The sequence below is a fragment of the Cavia porcellus genome, unplaced genomic scaffold (genome assembly GCF_034190915.1).
Source record: "Cavia porcellus strain 051 isolate PalLab524CR breed Dunkin Hartley unplaced genomic scaffold, mCavPor4.1 scaffold_2, whole genome shotgun sequence".
In the NCBI taxonomy this organism is placed as follows: Eukaryota; Metazoa; Chordata; class Mammalia; order Rodentia; family Caviidae; genus Cavia; species Cavia porcellus.
In genome coordinates, this window is record NW_026947485.1 from 118,508,242 (window position 1) to 118,525,203 (window position 16,962).

At 49.5% G+C, this 16,962-nt stretch overlaps 1 protein-coding gene across 4 annotated transcripts in view; it reads left to right on the forward strand.

The window, feature by feature from the left end:
- Positions 1 to 16,962, forward strand: part of Rasgrf2 (Ras protein specific guanine nucleotide releasing factor 2) — a 171,145-nt gene that overhangs the window by 84,484 nt on the left and 69,699 nt on the right. For all 4 annotated transcript variants that reach the window (XM_063245278.1, XM_063245279.1, XM_003479514.5 and 1 more), the window contains exons 13-15: positions 9,129 to 9,211; positions 13,224 to 13,472; positions 13,915 to 14,174. In XM_063245278.1, coding sequence (XP_063101348.1) covers positions 9,129 to 9,211; positions 13,224 to 13,472; positions 13,915 to 14,174 — 592 coding nt within the window. The remainder of the gene's footprint in view (positions 1 to 9,128; positions 9,212 to 13,223; positions 13,473 to 13,914; positions 14,175 to 16,962) is intronic.

A 16,962-nucleotide genomic window follows, 5' to 3' on the forward strand; every position in this document is an offset into this window, starting at 1 on the left:
CTGCAGTGCATGAGTAACTATGCTGAAAGAAAGAAAGGAGCCCCAAGTTTTACTTGCCACATGGGTCCTTCTCTTTGCTTAGACTGCAGTTTGAAAGGTGTTCAGTTTCCTCCTTATTTCCCCAGATTGCTGCTTAGCCAAAGATTATGCTGGGTTTCATCTGCAGTGAAAGGAAGCTGCTGTGGGTGGAGCGGACTGAAGGGTGGTGGTGGGGGCAGCAGGAGGTGGGACCCGGGGGCTCACGGGAAGTGCGTCCCTTGGCGTGACCATGAGACCTTCACAAGAAGTTTCCTGCTTCACCAGTCGTCCCACCCTGTGGCTTTGGCCTTTTGGTTTCATTCATTCAACCAACAGATGTATGTGGGTACTGTTCCAGAATGTGTGACAGATCCTGAGCAAAACAGGCACCAGCAACAAATTCCTGGCCCTGGGTCACTTCCATGTGAGTGTGAGGAAGGGCTGTGAGTGGGTGTATGCTGTGCTGTTGTCGGAGGTGGAGTGTGTGAGGGAAGAGCAGGCTATCAGAGGTCCCTGGGCAGACAGGACTGGTCCACACCAGTGGTGACGGGGCTCTCGCTGTGCCAAGTCAGATAGAAGCTAGGAAGGGATGGGAGCGAAGGAGCCCATGCATGAGCCTGGGCTCGGCAGGACCCTTCTGCTGCTGCAGGGGGTGGGGGTGGTGGTGGGCGTGGAGTGGTGGAGCAGGATCGAGACACCAAGGGGTCACCCGGCCACAGGGGCAGCGGGAATGGGCCGAGATTTCCTGGGTCTGCTTTGGGGTCGAAGGAAGGTCCTGTTGTCACGAACAGGATCTGGGTTGGGACAGAAAAGGAAGTTGAGAACCTCCATGGTCTTCACCCTGAATCAGTGCAGGAGCTCACAGGGGGAGAGAGACTTGGGGGGCCCTGTTTACTCAGTTTATGGGGAAACTGCTTACATATTCCTGAAATTTGTCAGCCTCTCAACTGTGTCTCTGGGCATCTTTATTATTAATGGGATGTGCCTACTGAGTGCTTGTAAATGGACCATTTAATATTTTATCGGGCACACAGAAAATATAGGCACAAAAAATGAGGCAGAAAGGTTCCCAGCATGCACCACAGGAAAACATTTGCCTGAGTATCTCCCGCAGGTAACCAGTGGAAGAGTTGTGAACCCACATTGCGAGTGACACCCTAACCTACACCCACACAGCCTGACAAGCTCCAAGATCGTGGCTGCTTGGTTACGGAACTGTGGCCCTACAGAGGAACCGTTTCCACCTCTGTGTCTCTCTCTGTGTCATGTTAGGCGGAAGGGACTTCACAACTGGGCTCTTTGTGTATGCACGCAACAGTTTGTAACCTCACTTTCTTCCCATATTCCCACACATTTTTCATTTTGGTTTCTTTTAATAGATTGCACTTATGTTTGTATGTATATATGTGTGGATACATACGTAGTCTACCGTATGAGTTTACCATTTTGATAGCTTTTTGAGAATAATCGAGCATCTAAGCTGTTTCCGGATGGAAGGTGGTGCTGACCTTCTCTGTGCAGGAGTTTCTGCCCTTTCCAGGGCCTCTTTGGTCTCTCCCCAGTGTGTGCAGACCAGCCTTGAGGGACAGTCATTTGTGTGATTTCCTGATCTGTGACTTGACAGACTGCCACAGTCCCTCCTGAAATGGGAACATGGTCACTTCACCACATCAGCCATGGGTTTTGAGGTCACCTTCTTCTGAGTCCTGCAGAAGCTGGCTTATCTCCTAGTTCCCACATGTTCCCATTCCATGGGAAACGGTTTTGCAGCCTTCTCGTGGTTTTAATTTACACTTCTGTAGTTATCAATGAGATGAACGTTTCCCAGCGTTTCTATTTTATGTCTGTTTATACCAGATGGACATTAAATCACTGGAATGACTCACATAGCCTAGGAAAATGAGCATTCTCTTTCAATCCCGATTGTGAATCTGTTCTCCATTATTTTATCTTTTGAATATTCATCAGTCTTTATTTTTGAAACCTTAAATTTTCTGTGGTTTGAGTTGCAGCCGCCTTGCTAAGCTGTGGTTTCGTGTTGTGCTGATCACACATGGTCCTTATTTAAGATAATAAAGCGGTTCTCGAGCATCAGTGTGATCCTGGCTTCATATGAGAAACTCTACAAAATGCAAGACTCCTGGTATTGCTAGGTCTTTCTCGCTGGAGCTGTAATTTTAAGTGGGAACAACTGCTTGAATGATTAATTACACCTTTAGTTGTATCTGTAAGGCCATAATTAACTGTTGGCACCTCCAGCAAAATATACAAGGAGCTAATGGTCTCAACCAATAATTCTTCCCTTTCCTAACTATTTATAGGGAAGGAGCAAAGGCTGAGGATTTGACCATTCATTTTGGTATAGCGTATTCATTTGTGCTTGTCTTTCATCATACCTGGATTTTGCCATAATTATGAGTATGAACTAAAATGCAAAATTAAAACTCACCTGTGAGCTAACTTCTTGGTTGGGGCTGAAACTGTATTTTGTGCCAAGCTTAGACCCGTGGAGACAAGTTTGACACTGGACGTGGTTTCTTCCTATTTTTAAAATAGCTTCTGTGAAGGCACTGCGAATTTTCTACTTTAGCCTAAAAACAGTGCGTTAAAAGGAAACATGGAATCTAACCTTGCTTCCTACTACTTAGCAGTATTGAAAAGATAAAAAAAAAATGGCAACAGGGTGGATCATAGACTTTTTCTGCTTAAGGTGGTGAGGTCAGCAGGACCTCGGAAGGCCATGCTGGAGAAGTCGCTCTTGGCAGCGTCCTGGCCACCTGCATCAATGTATATTTTGTTCTCCTGAACCTTGAGTGTGAGTCACTATTTCCTTTTATTGCTTTGACAGTAATTTTAATGCCTCACACAATGGATTAGAAATATTTCGGACTGAAACCTGACCCAGGACAAAAGATATGTAGAGGGGATCCATATCTCTTTTTTCTTTCCCATACAAACATTTATCTCAAGTTCCAGTTGTGACAGTGTAGAGGACTGAGCTGCTTTAGTCCCCTCTAGCCACAAAAACAGAAACGTTTAACACACAGATTCAATAAAATAGAAACAGCTTACAGTTAGAAAGAGAACCCCCTTCCCCGCCCCAGTCAGCAGAAATAACAAGAGGATTTGAAGCCATATCAGAAAGCTTGTAAGCAGGCCCTTAGAGACTTGGGGCTGCTTTTAGGTTGGAAATTGACCAACTCGCCTAGCAATATTAATATTTAAAGGGAGAAAGAGAGAGCCAGGGCCTTGAGTCCTGCGGTGTGCTTGAGATGCCCATTTGAAGCCTGGACACTGGGAGATTATGCCCTCCTTGAAATAGGAACTAATAAATTCTTCATGGCCCCAGGAAAGGAAGAAGGGCATTTGTCTTTCTCTTGAGTTCCGAGTTCTTAAAAAAATCCTTTGAAAAAATGAGTATGTGTCTGGCATATGAATTTTAAATTCAGATGTATAATAGCCACATGGTATAAAAATCCCAGACAGAAACTCTTACAGAAAGGACTTTTGGCTGTTGGAAGAAGTGTCAAGAAAGTTGTAGAAGCAAACACAAATCCACTCCCTTAGCAAGAATCCTGCAAAGCAGGCCTTGTACATGAGCTGACATAAAAAATTACAAATCCCTTGAGAAATATTCATCCGGAACCAGATGTGGGAAACCCAGGGAGCAGACAGATTCGGATTGTGAGAACCTGAGGCGACAGAGTGACGGCCTGGAAAGGCCTGTAAAATAGCGGTATTTGGATGGTAACAGAACCGTACCAGAAAGGGAGAAAGAGCCTGAGGAGCGAGATGACACGGAAGGAAGGACTCCCTCGGGTAAGAAGGACGAGGCTGGTCCGGCAGTGAGGCAGAGAGAGGCTCCGAAAGGAAAGATGGGTATAAAATAGAACTAATTGGTAACTCACCGCAGACAGGGGTCGGTTGAAGCTGATGAGAAGATTAAGGACTCCGTAATGGGCTTATGAGGGAATTCCACAGAATATAGCAAAGAAATAGAAGAAAAGTGTGAAAGAGATTCAGAGAATAGAGTTGGAGGGGCAGCGTGGCTCTAATGGGAATTCCAGAAAGGTCTCAGAGGACAGAGAGACGAAGTCTTCAAAGAGAAGTGGGTCGGAATTTGCAAAATGGATTAAAATGTGAGTCTTTATAGTCAACAAAAATAATACATTGCACGCTGTGTCTACTCAGAACCCCATTTAGACACTGAGGTAAAATACAGAAGACCAAATGCAAAAAGGTCTAAAAGGGTAGAAAGACAGCTTACATTAAAAGAAAAGTGGCATTTTTTTCACAAGGAGAATGTTGACGGGATCTGTATCTCTCTAGTAGCAGAAAAACGGAAATCCCCTAAGGGAACATACAAAAGTGGCTGCTGGCTGGACCGTGGTGTGTGATTAGACCATAGAGGCTACAGATTTAAGGGGACTGAATTCTGCCGCTCCATCAGATGATCTCAAAGCAGCAGGGGTGGGAAAACACAAGTATCTGTGCAAACTTTAAAAATGCAAGTAATATTATACACTGCAGTGGGCAAAACCACAGTGCATATAACAACATAAAAAATAGGGACAGGGAGACTGAAAGGGCACTATCAGCATGGAGAGAGTGGTTCTCCTGGGCTGGAGAAACCCGGTGGGAAGGAGGAAGCAGGGGCTTTCCCTGACCTGCAGCTGAGGAGAGAGGCTCGGCAGCAAGTGGGGACAGGGCCGCTACCACTTAGAGCCAAGGAGCCAGCGTGCTTCTGCGTGTTTGAAGAATTTCATAGCTAAAAATACAAACATTAAGATGAAAAATGAAAGTCTGCATTTATTTCCTTTTTGACTTCTCAAATTCCAAGTCATGAATCACTGCCCTCATGGAGGGGGATAGGTGAGAAAAAAGGCAGAGACCTCCTCCGTCCTGTTTCCTGGATGAATAGCGAGTTATTTAAAAATTCAGTTGCTTAATAGGATCTTCTTTTGATGATTAATTTTCTGACACTGTTGTTTTCTCTTCCCAATTTTCTTTGCTAGGAGCACGTTTTTAAGAAATGAAGTTAGGAGCCAAAGAAGTCGTCTAATGTGTGTTCGTATTCAGTGCGGCAAGGAGGGTTTCTCTCTCATTTCTCCAGTGTCACGCAGCCTCTGCCCCAGCCGTTGCCATGGTGCTGGGTCCCAGCCCCTCCTGCTTCTCCCTGCGAAGCCCTGGTCCCCAGCCACCGTCCCCTCATCTGGCACAGAGGCGGAAGTGAGGGGGAGGAGGGCGATGCTGCTTTTGTTGCAGGAGATAGGAAACAAAGGTCCATTCTGGACCCATGGAGCAGGCTTCTCTCTGGCCCTGGCACTTGAAGCAGGCCTCCGGGTGCCTGTGGTTGCCATGGCAGCAGGTCGTATTGACTGGGCAGGTGGACTGGAAAGACTGGACTTGAGAGCCCTTTCCTGTTGGTTCCCTCTTTCAAGAAGCAAGACCTTAACATTGTGGACTTAAGGTGTAGCCATTCTCACATGACTCTAGTTTGTCCTTCTTTATGGCAGAGTAGTACTCCATGCTGTATGAATACCATGTTTTCTTCTTCCACTCATCTGTTGAGGGACATGTAGGCTGCTTCCAAGATTTAGCTGACAAGAGCTGTGCTCTATAAACACAGGTGTGCATGGATGTGATAGGTGATCCTATTCGGGATTCCGGAAGATTCCTAGAAGGGGACTAACTGGGAGGGAAGGAATTTCTAGCTTTAGTTTTTGGAGTCTTCTCCACACTGACTTGTACAGTGGCTGCACCGGTTTACACTCCCACCGGCAGTGTGGGAGGCTGTCTTTTCCCCCTGCAGCCTGCCCAGCACTAGCGCTTCTTACCTGGTTTCTCAATCTTCACCATTCTCTCCGGACTAGTGTAGAATCTCATGTTGTCACAATTGCAGTTCTCTCGTGGTCAGAGACATGTCAGACAAATAAACTTTTAAGTGTCACAGAGTTTCTCTTATGTGAGAAACCCCACGTGTAAGTAAAGAGCAAACTGAAAGACTGATGAAAACAGAAAGAGCTCTTGCAGAAGGGAAGGGGACAGAGAGGCAGAGGGAGGCGGGGAGGCAGGATGTGAGAAGCTAAAGGGGTGCCAGGTGGCTGCTCCAGCTCCCCGAAGTATGGAAGCACCGCGTACTGCAAACACGGACTGAGAAGAAACCCGAAGACGGGAGAAGGGAGGGTGCTCCTCCCCGTCTCTGGGAGCAGGGCGCAGCAGAGCAGGCTCGCAGAGGTCTCTGGGGTCCCTGGGTGGGGCCCGCAGTGCTGGCCAGGGTGCAGTACTGTCTCCCTTCCCGGTGTGATCTCAGAGGAGTGGGTACTCTTTGATCACACCCCGAGGTGCAGCGGCTTTGTGTGGACTCAGGACTCACCCCGTGCTGTGTCCCCGAGATCTAGGCTGTGGCACCCTGTCCGGGCTGCTTCTCAGGCTCCCAGCCTGCGACTCCGGTCACTTCCGGTGCACAGCGGCTACTGCCTTGGGCCATCCCCTCACTCGAAGGCTGGTGTCTGTCATCCTGCCACTCACTTTGAGTGTGACAGAGACATAAAGGGACACCACTCATTTGCAGACACCATCTTCCTTTCCTACTTCCTGTGCTGCCCAGGAAGGGGCACCCACTCTGGGCTTCAGGGACACCCAGAATGGAGGGCAGGAGAAGCCCCAGGGCAGATGCTGCTCCAGGCTCCTGCTGCCCAAGGCTTCCGTGCGTCAACAGGCAACTCAGCTCATGCTCCCTGTGTGCTTGAGCCAGGCAGCAGAGGCAGGCTGGCCTCTGTAGCACACCTGTGAGGTCACTGCAAGGATGTGCACTTGGAACTGAGCTCCCATCCGGTGTCACCGGAGGCCACAAGTCTGACTATCGGATTTGGGGTTGCTGTGGACAGGCTGTGAGGACGTGGTTCTGTCTGAGGACCTGTGAGATCTTTTTCTCTTCTCTCAGACTAGGGTTAGTGGGACTCCTACTGTGGTGTGAATTTCATACCTGGTCCTGGTCCTGGTCCTGGTCCTGGTCCTGGTCCTGGTCCTGGCTGCTTCTGGAAGCTGGCTGCCCTGGGGCTTGGCTCAGGCTTTTCCATTTGTGTTTTTATTCATCCATGTTTGCAGTGCTAACAGTTATATTCCCTGTGGGGAATTGGTGCTTGGACACGATATGTCTCAAGTCCCTTTTAATCCCCTCCACATCCATCCATCTTTTATTCATATTTCAACTCGTGTGTCTAATTTATTTCACTAAACATCATGATCTTAAGGTGACTCCATTTCCTTCCACATGCTCGAGTTATCCTTCTTTACAGCACACTAGTGTTCTACCGTGTGTAGAAAACCACATGTCCTTTATCCACTTGTCTGGTGGTAGAAATGCAGGCGGCTCCCAAGATTTAGCTGTTGTGGATTGTGCTGCTGTAGACATTGGCGTGCATGGATCACTGTAGTATGGCGTGTTGAACTCTTTCAGGAAGGTGACTAGAAGAGGACCAGCTGGGTGGGGTGACGTTTCTGACGTCAGCGTTTTGAGCGTTTTCCACACCTGTGTCCAAGTGGCTGTCGTAGATTACACTCACAACAGCTCTGCAGCAAGGTTTCCTTTCCCCTCAGCCTCACTGCATCCTTGTTATTGTTTTCTGGATGACAGCCATTCTCTCTGGAGTGAGGTAGAATCCTGGCATTGTTTTAATTTGCATTTCTCCAGTGGCCAGCAGTGTGGAGAGCAGTTTCTTCATGTGTTTATTGACCATTTATAGTTCTTCTGAGAAATGCTCATTTGTTCCAGTAGCCCGCATTTAGAGAGGGTCTTTTACTTAGGGGTTCTAATTATTGTGAGTTCTTTATGTATTCTAGACACTAGGCCTCTGCCTGAGGAGCAGTGGTAGAAATTTCTCTCCACTGCTTCTAGCAAGTATGTTCAGCCTGGAGTGTGTGCTGGCTTCGTCTTACGCTTTGCCTTCTTTGTTGGCTCCTCTCTGGCCTTCTCACGCACTCACCTTTGTCTTGCAGGTATTTCATGGCCTCCTTGGGGGGGTGAGATGCTGTATAAATTTACGTATAACCCAACCTGTGGCGAGGCGACCACAGCCATCTACAAAAAAACATGGCTCAGAGTTCTCCCCAGGAAAGGGACCAAACTGTAAGACGCTGCATTTCCTTAGGCTCCTTGAGATAATGGCATAATTTGTGAGGAAATAAACCTGAAGGAGAGACAGAGGTGGAAAGGGCGGAGTGGTGTAGGCTGAGAGGTCCGGGCTTCCGCGCCCTGGCTTCCGACAGCCTTCCCCCTCTCCGCTGGATATTGGGGTGCAGTGCAGGCCCCAGGTCAGCCCTGTGGAAGGTCACCTTGTGGCCGCCTCTTGGCACTATTCCATGTCAGTCACACGCACTGAATGGTGTCCTGGTGACTCTAAAAGCGATTTCAAATCTGAAAAATTGTTGACCTGGGTTTGTTCAAAGGGAATATTTGTAATTCAAGATGAATTCTTCTGTAGCCCAGAGTAATCACAGGAAGATTTTAAATTGATAAGACAGAGATAAATACAGAAAAGAGGAGATTAGCAAATGTTCTGGAGTTCTCTCCTTGGAAGAGAGAGAGGGAAAGAGAGGGACCAGCAACAAGCGAAATCACACACTGCCCCCTCACCAGCCCGACACGGTGCCAATAGAAACTGCTAGACTGAGTGGTGAAATGTGGGCATAGATTGGCAGAAGTTGATTGCTCTTGCAACGAGATGAACCTCATCTGCAGAGGGGGCTATTGCTAGGTCACGTCCTTCATCTGGCACCTGGTGGCAGCAGATATGTAGTAGGCTGGTCACAGGTGGGAGGCTCCCTGTGGTGTTGGCACCGCCAGAGCATGGTGACCGTGTGACACAACCCTCAGAGGTTTGGAAAGGACATTTGGGGAAAGCGAGGCCCTGGTGTGTCTCCAGATGCTTGCCACAAGTGTGGTTGCAGTGCAGTTTGGTGCACGGATATTGGGTCTGTCCATGTGTCTATGTGTGTGTAACACACGCAGGTGAGGAAGGAAGCGGGTTCATCTGGGAACATTTCTGAGAATCTGTGATCAGCCCGGATTCCCTGTGGGTTTTAATGGCCTCTGTTTCACCTTGCAGTGTGTGGACAATATCCGTTGCAATGGCTTGATGACTGTCGTCTTTGAGGAGAACTCCAAAGTTACGGTGCCACATATGATCAAGTAAGTATAGCGGTCCTTCCGCTGTGTTCCCCAGGGTCACATCGACAGAGGTGGGGACCTTGAGTAAAGATTGCTGCAGGGCAGTGGTACTTCCCACTAGGAATGTTTCTTGCAAGTCATGTGATCACTCATGTCATGCCATCACAAATCATGGGCTGTCCAAATGGGTTTTCAGATTCACAGGGTGTTCACTGGCACTCTGGGAAAACTCGTTTTCCCCCTGTGGCATATGGTTTCACTCCTGACCCAACCCTAGCAAGATGTTCAGTGTGGAACCCTGACGTGTAACAGCTGGATGTGTCCACAGTCAGAGGTGGGTAGTGGTGTGGCTGACTTCTGTGCAGTGTGAACCTGTCACTCAGGGGTGGCAGTAGAGACATGTCCGGCCCAGCTAACGGCAACCAGCTAACTTCACCGTGGAATCTTCTGCCCACTGCAGGCCTCTGATTTGGCCCAGGGGCCATCTGCAGGCCTTCCATTCTGCCCGATCTGTATCTCAATGGAGTGAATCCTGCAACTCAAGGGAACCACTAGGGTCTCTAGAGTTTAAAAGGACAAGTTCCATTTCCATCCCCGACTGTCTCAGTCACTTTCTCATCCCCAGGATGCAGTACCAACACCCACACCTTAGAGGAGCAGTTTATTTTGGCCCGTGATCTTATCCATAGTTGACTGGCTGCAAGGCACAAGGCAAGGTGGAAGGGCCTGGGGGGAAGAGAGCTCCCAACCACGGTGGAGAGGGAGCAGAGAGAGGAGGAGCTGGGGAGAAGGCTACACCCCCAGTGACCGCCTCCAACCAGGCCCCACCTCCCGACACCAAGCCAGCTGTAGCACCCCTCTGACCCACCCCACCTCCCATAAGCTCTGCACAGGCTTGGGGGGACACCCAGGCAAAAACCAGAACTAACAGTGCATGTGAAGCTCTCTGCATTTGTGCGGTCGTCTCCAGACACTATTTTTGTGTTTAAATGGAGCAGGTGTTCTGGAAGAGTTCTGAAATGGACCAGATCGTTCCTTACTTTCATGTTCTTGGTTATCTGCATTCTTAATTCCAGGAGTGAGATGTATTTTTGAAAGCAATTTTGTTAGATCTTTTGAAGCTATTGGAAACAAGTGTGTTTGCCTTTTATGCCTTCTTCTGTGGGTCAGCTGAGGTCCGAACCATTTGTGCTGAGACAATAAGACACTGAGCTCTAGACTAAGGTGGCTCTCCTCTCGGGCAAGGTGGACGTGATCCCAGCAGTGTCAGTGGTAGGATTGTCACTGATATTGTATCCGACAAAGGCACAGACACAACCCTGTTGCCGTCATTGGAGTGGAAAATTGTGATGAGTAGAATTGTTAGTATTTTAAATTGAGTCAAATTTTAATATACTTTGAGAGGACCATTTTTACACTTTAGGACAAAGATTCCTTTGACTTCAGTGTTTAATTTAGTGTCTGTAAGAGACAGAGTACTTTAGAATGTATGATACTGAGCTTAAGAACAAGTATGGGATACTAGGTCAGGAGGTCCAAGTCACGACCTGATTCCTGAGTTCACATCATCGGGTTGGGATTATCCTGTCATTTCCCACTGTGGGGTCTCCTGTTAATCCCGCTCAGAATGACCTGCCTGAGTTTCATGGCTTAGCCAGCCACACAGTCCAGCTGGCTCGGGATGACAGTGTGTGACACAGACTTGTGCTGGTGTTGTAAGGCCCTGGGACGGCTGTTTATCCACCCACTTTGTATACATTTTGCCGACTTTAAAAATTATACAGCACTAAAGAGCACGGCGGGACCCGTGTCCTGGGCCAGGAGGATTGCTGTCCACACTCCAAGTCTGCACCTTCCTTCTGGTTTCCCCAGCCTCCCCGGCCTGGTCACCCCTCCAGTGGAGGAGAGAGTGGTTTTGCTACCTCTGTCCTACCCTGGACTCTGCGTTTCTGCTTTGCCTACATCTCTCCCCTGGCTGTGTGCCATGGGGAGAAAAAGAAACTCATCTTTTTTGGTGACACAAAACAAAGTCATTCTGCTGTAACCACCCGTCTTGGGAGTGCCTCGGTATCAAAGCCCCTCCTTTCCAAACTGCCCAGATGTCACAGCGGATCTGGCTTCCAGCTCTGCATTGTCTCCTGTGATCACAAGAGGCTTAAGTAACACAGTCTGTCTTTCTGAGCGTCCCTTAGGAAATAAAGCAAGATCCTGCTCGGTGTAATAAAAGAAAATTAAGTCATTTCGTAATATTTAATTTCTTTTCTCAGAATGAAAATGTGATCATAATTTTGAAGGACAACTTAATTTACTGGTGGCTGCAACCCAGTTGCTTTCTCTTAGTGCTTTCAATAAACGAATTAAACTGCAGTTAAAAGAGGCAGCGCCCAGCATCACACTGTGGAGGTACTGCCGTGACCCTTGCTGGGTAACAATGTCCTTCGAGTGGTATCCGAGCTCAGCTTTTCTTTGGATGCTATCTGGCCTCGGCTTTCTTAGAAAACAGAGATGCTGGGTGGGAAACAGTAGGAGAAGAGCAATTGTTTAGTCATATTTGGGATGAATTGATGGGTTCCTAAACTTGCTCAGGCCTTTTGATAAATGAGAAAATTGAGAAGCAGAAAAATCGAATTAGCGGAGTCTCACACAGGGAGGGGCAGAAAGAACCGTACTGTTTGTAACCATCTCATGCATGTACTTTTGAGTTTCTGATCAATAATGTGAAGCCAAGAGGCCAGCCTGGCTCGGCTCCCTGGTAGGCCTGGCTGGTCACATAAGATGACCTTCTGGGGGCTGGGGATTTAGCTCAGCGGCATAAGTGCCTGCCTTGCAAGCAGGCACTCGTGAGTTCCATCCTCGGTACCGGTAAAAAGGAAAAAGACAAAAAAAAAAAGATGACCTTCTGGGGCTGCGAGACAAAGGTCCTCTGCCCCCATGAGCACACTTGGAGCTGGGAAGTTTCCAAGAGCAAAGGGAGAAAGCTATTGAGTCCTTTCCAATGATGTCCTTCCTTCAAAAGGAAGTAAATATATAATTGCAAGCCCCTGGTCCACTGAAAGGCTTCAGTAGGAGAGCTCACGCTTGCCCCGTGGCATCTTCTCGGGGACAGTGGTGGAGTCCAGGCCCCTGCTGTGCAGCTGCGGAGGGCAGGAACGGACCTCTTGCGGAAGCCAAGGCTGCCTGGGCCCTGGCCCGGAGGTTCTCAGAAGAGCCGGCTGGTGCCAGGTGGAAGGGTGACCTCCTTAGCACAGCACCTTACATCAAGGGGCTGGTTTGTTTCCTTGTCTTAAAGGAGACATTTTTAGTGGTGCACATTATTGAAAACATAATGCAGCCATAACATCACCCTTACTGTAGGGATAAATTACATTCAGGAAATGTCAGTACGTCAATAAGCCCAGAAGAACTGGATCCACAAATTAGGAAACCAACTCAAGACCTAAGGAAAGGCGTGGAAACTCAACCAGAGGAAACAGTAGGAAGGAAATAAACTGAGGTAAGGTCTGATGTGAATAAGCTAAAATAAAATAAAACAGCAGAGCTGTTACATCAGAGGGCCAGTTCTAGAAGGCAAAACACTGACTGGTACGGTATTAATAGATCAGATTACATTAATGTATGGCGGTGATATTTGTCCCTCCTCTGAGTGTAGGAGGTGTCACTGTTACTTTTTGAGCACACTTCTGTTATTCTGCTTTCAAACCCTAAGAAACGCTGGCCCCACCGTGTCTGCTGGCACACACTTGTCATCCCAGCACTAGGGAGGCTGAGGCAGGAGAATTGCAGTGAGTTCAAGGCCAGTGTGGGCCACATAGTGAAACCGTGTCTCAAAACAAGCCAAAAAAAAGAAACGCCTTTCCGCTGCCGAAGGAGGCTTTTTATTTCATTTCCTTAGTAAAAGGTAACAACCAGGGAGCAGGGACCCACGCCAGCAATGATTAGTAGCACCCGTCCTCCACGGTGAAGCCTGGGGTTTTAGTGGCCGGGCTGTCCCAGCATCGTGCGGGGCTCCGGCTCACCGGGCCGCTCTGCACAGGTCTGACGCCCGGCTGCACAAGGACGACGCCGACATCTGCTTCAGCAAGACCCTGAACTCCTGCAAGGTGCCGCAGATCCGCTGCGCCAGCGTGGAGCGCCTGCTGGAGCGCCTGACCGACCTGCGCTTCCTGAGCATCGACTTCCTCAACACCTTCCTGCACACCTACCGCCTCTTCACCACGGCCGCCGTGGTGCTGGCCAAGCTGGCCGACGTCTACCGGCGGCCCTTCACCTCCATCCCCGTCAGGTATGGGCAACAGGCCTTTAGCTTCTCCTCCTGCCCCTCCCCTCCCCCCTGCCCCTCCCCTCCCCCCTACCCCTCCCGTCCCCTTCCCCCTGTCCCTCCCCCTCCCCCTTCCCTCCCCCCTCCCCCTCTTCCTTCTCCTCTCCCCCTCCTGGCTTTCCTCTCCTTCCTGCCTCGCCCTCCTCCCCTCCCCTCCCCACTTTCTTCACTGTCCGCCAGTATCTAGGCAGTTGCAAGATTGGCGGGAGGAGTATGGGGCGCCCCATGGACTCATGCAGATTCTCCCACAAGGGGCGAAGACTGCCTGGCCCCCCCGGGGGGGGGGTGGTGAGGGGCTCAGCGTTGGTGCTGGTGCCGGTGCTGTGAGGGCTGGGTAGCACCGTGCGTGGGTGGGCGCTGGCACACATGCCCCCTGGGCCCGGAGGTCACTGTTGCTTCCCCCCAGGTCCCTGGAGCTGTTCTTCGCCTGCAGCATGAGTGGCCGCGCGGAGCCCCCCACTGATGGGCGGACCCCACGGCTAAGCCGCAAGTTCTCCTCGCCGCCGCCAGCAGCATCCAGCACCGCTTCACCCGTGAGGACCAGGAAGCTGTCTCTCAGCTCACCTTCGAGTTCCAGGGCGGGCCCCCTGGACCTGACCGCAACCGCGTTGTCTGGCAGCCCTCCCGCCACACACAGCCCCACTGCGTCCCCACCACCGCACTCCGGTAAGTCTGGGCCTATGTGTTCAAGGTAGTGTCCACAAGCAGGGATACAATGGTATCGCCCCTAATTGGCTCTGCTCCAGCCACACCTCTGTGTCTCAGGCTGCGGACTAAAGATTCTCCTTGAGCTTCCTGCCCCAGGGCCCTTGCACCACTCTGCCCTCTGCCCACACAGCCTTCCTGGGAGTATAAGCTCCAGGTGTCAGCAGCCCCAGATGTCCTGTTTCCCTGTGCATCCTCAGCACCTGGCCAGAGCCTGCCCCGAAGTACATTTTTGTGGAACAAATGAGTCAAGTGAAAGACTATGGCGCTGGGTGGATCAGCTGACCTCAGCTTGGTGGGCATGGGAGTCAGGTGACAGGGACCTTGGTGCTTTGGAAACCGAGTGCCTTTCTGTGAGGGACATAAATAGTTTCTCAGCCAAGTCAGCAGAGGTTTTTTTTAATCCTTGATACAGTGGTGCCTTGGTTCACAAACCTAATTCTTTCCACAATTCTGGTCACAAACCAAATTGGACAAGAACCAGATGAGATTCAGTGGTGAGGGTCAGTGCTGACCGTTTGGGGAAGTTTGATTCAAGTTCTTGTCCAGTTCGGTTTGTAACCAGAATTATGGAGAGAATTAAGTTTGTGAACCGAGACAGTACTGTGCATTTATTTATTTATTTATTTACTGGTTCCATTTGTTTAAGACAGGATCTCAGTATTGTTCAGGCTGGCCATGAACTCACTATGTACCCCAGGCCAGCCTCAGACTCCTTGTGATTCTCCGGCCCCAGCCTCCAAGTGTTGCACTTCCGGAATGCACCACCATGTCTGGCAGGGTATTTATTGATGACATAAAAATTGAGCAGTAACTCAGACAAAGGTTCATATTTTAGGGAGGAGCGATTTGTTTCTCACTGGAAGCTTCTAGGTGATTCCTTGCTCCAGTCATTTAAAAGTGCTTCCCAAGCAAAGGTCCTAGTGGAATTTGAACCAGAGCAGCTGTCCTGTCTGACAGTGGCCCATTAACCAAGAAGTCTGTCAGGGCGACACGTTAGCAGCTGAGGAGGAGGCAGGAGGAAGATTGACAAGTCCTTGAACAACAAGCTTGACTGAAGTCACCGTGCAGGAGCTGATGGGCAGTGTCTAATTCTGGCCAGGGTTGGGCTCAGGGCTCTGGGTCCGGTCCAGGAGGTGTAGGAGATTCCCTTGAGCAGCCTGCATCCTCCTGTCCTCTGGCTTAGGCGAGCTTTAGGACCAAGTATCATGGACCTTGGTGCTCTGTGAGCTGAGAAGCAGATCAGTCACATCAGGAAGCCTCAGGAAGAGCAGCAGCTGGGAGGGGCGGGAAGAGCAGGCAGCTTCCGTGCAGAGGGAATGCGGGTGTGAAGGGTGTGTGGTGGTCTTGCACTGAAACTCCTACATAGGGTTCAGGTCTGCAGCCCAGCATTATGGCACATGAATGCAAAAGAAAGACAAAGATGGAAAGTCCTGAGTTGAGGAGCTCTGGGGTGACCAGTGCTCTCTGTGGGCCCTGAGGCCAAAAGCTTGTGGCTTTACTGGTATCAGTCAGGGAGGTGGGAATGGGTTGTAGCAGAGTGCTCAGGGGAAAGAAATTTTGCAGGCATTGACTACAAGGAGAAACAGCGATTTTATACCAGGCACAAAGGCCTCCAGTTAGCAATACAAGCATAATGTGATGTATGCCAGGCAGGCACTTTTACTGCCAGGAAGGTTTAAATATTTTGGAGTTCCATGTCCTCGGCTGTGATGTTATCTCGTATCTTAGCCTTGGAATCTCACAGGGTCCTGCTTGAGCCCCCATTCTGGCAATCAGTGCGGTAAGGGTGGGGCAGTTCTCCTCACAAGCTGCGTTGAATCATGTTGGCTTCTTGGATGGACTCAGTACAGCCAGCTCTGCATATCTCAGTGAATAGGGCTGAGGGAGAGGTCAGGGAAAGATAGAGGCAAGGGGCTTCATGTCTCAGGAGACTGCAGCTTGGCGGTCTCCCACAGCCCTGGAGGTGGCTGCCTCTTGTGTGGGGACGGTCCTTGTACCATGTGGATGCCATGGCCATCCCACAGGTGGTCCCTGGTACAGTCTTGCAGCTGAACACCGCAGGACTCCTTAAGAGTTTCCCTTCTCTCTCCTCCTCCTTCCCTTCTTCATTATGTCTAAGTTAAGATCACACTGTTGTCCTGAAGTACACTTGAAGCAGATCTCTAGTCTCTGTGACCACCATCCTGCTTTCTGTTTCTAGGAGTCTGGCTGCTCTAGGGACCTGCCAGAAGTGGAATCGTGCAATATTTTTACTTTGCTGACTGGGTGATTACACTTAGCGTGATGTCTTCAGAGTTCATCGTGTTGTGGCATGTGATGAGGTTTCCTCCTTTTTAAAGGATGAATAGTGTTCCCTTCTGTGATATACCATGTAACTTTTTGTGCAGAATGAGCCAATGAGCAGGAGTGTGCACATGTCTCTTCAAGATCTTGACTTCTGTATATATTGAAATTATATATGCATGTGTGTGTGTGCTGCAGCCAGAAGGTGCACGCCCACCAGCAAGACTGTGAGACTACAAGGCATCCATACTTTTAATTTCAGGAGGAGCCTCTGTATTGTTTTGCACAGTGCCTGTGCCATTTTGCACACTCACCAGCACTTGTTACTTTTAAGTGGTTTTCTTGCTTTATAGTGATTATCTTTATGAGTTTCAAGTGAGGATCTTTTTTATATAATTCACCAAAAATTGCATTTTTACTTAGGCTACAGACCAGAGGTATGAAAAGTAGTGCTTTTTTTTTT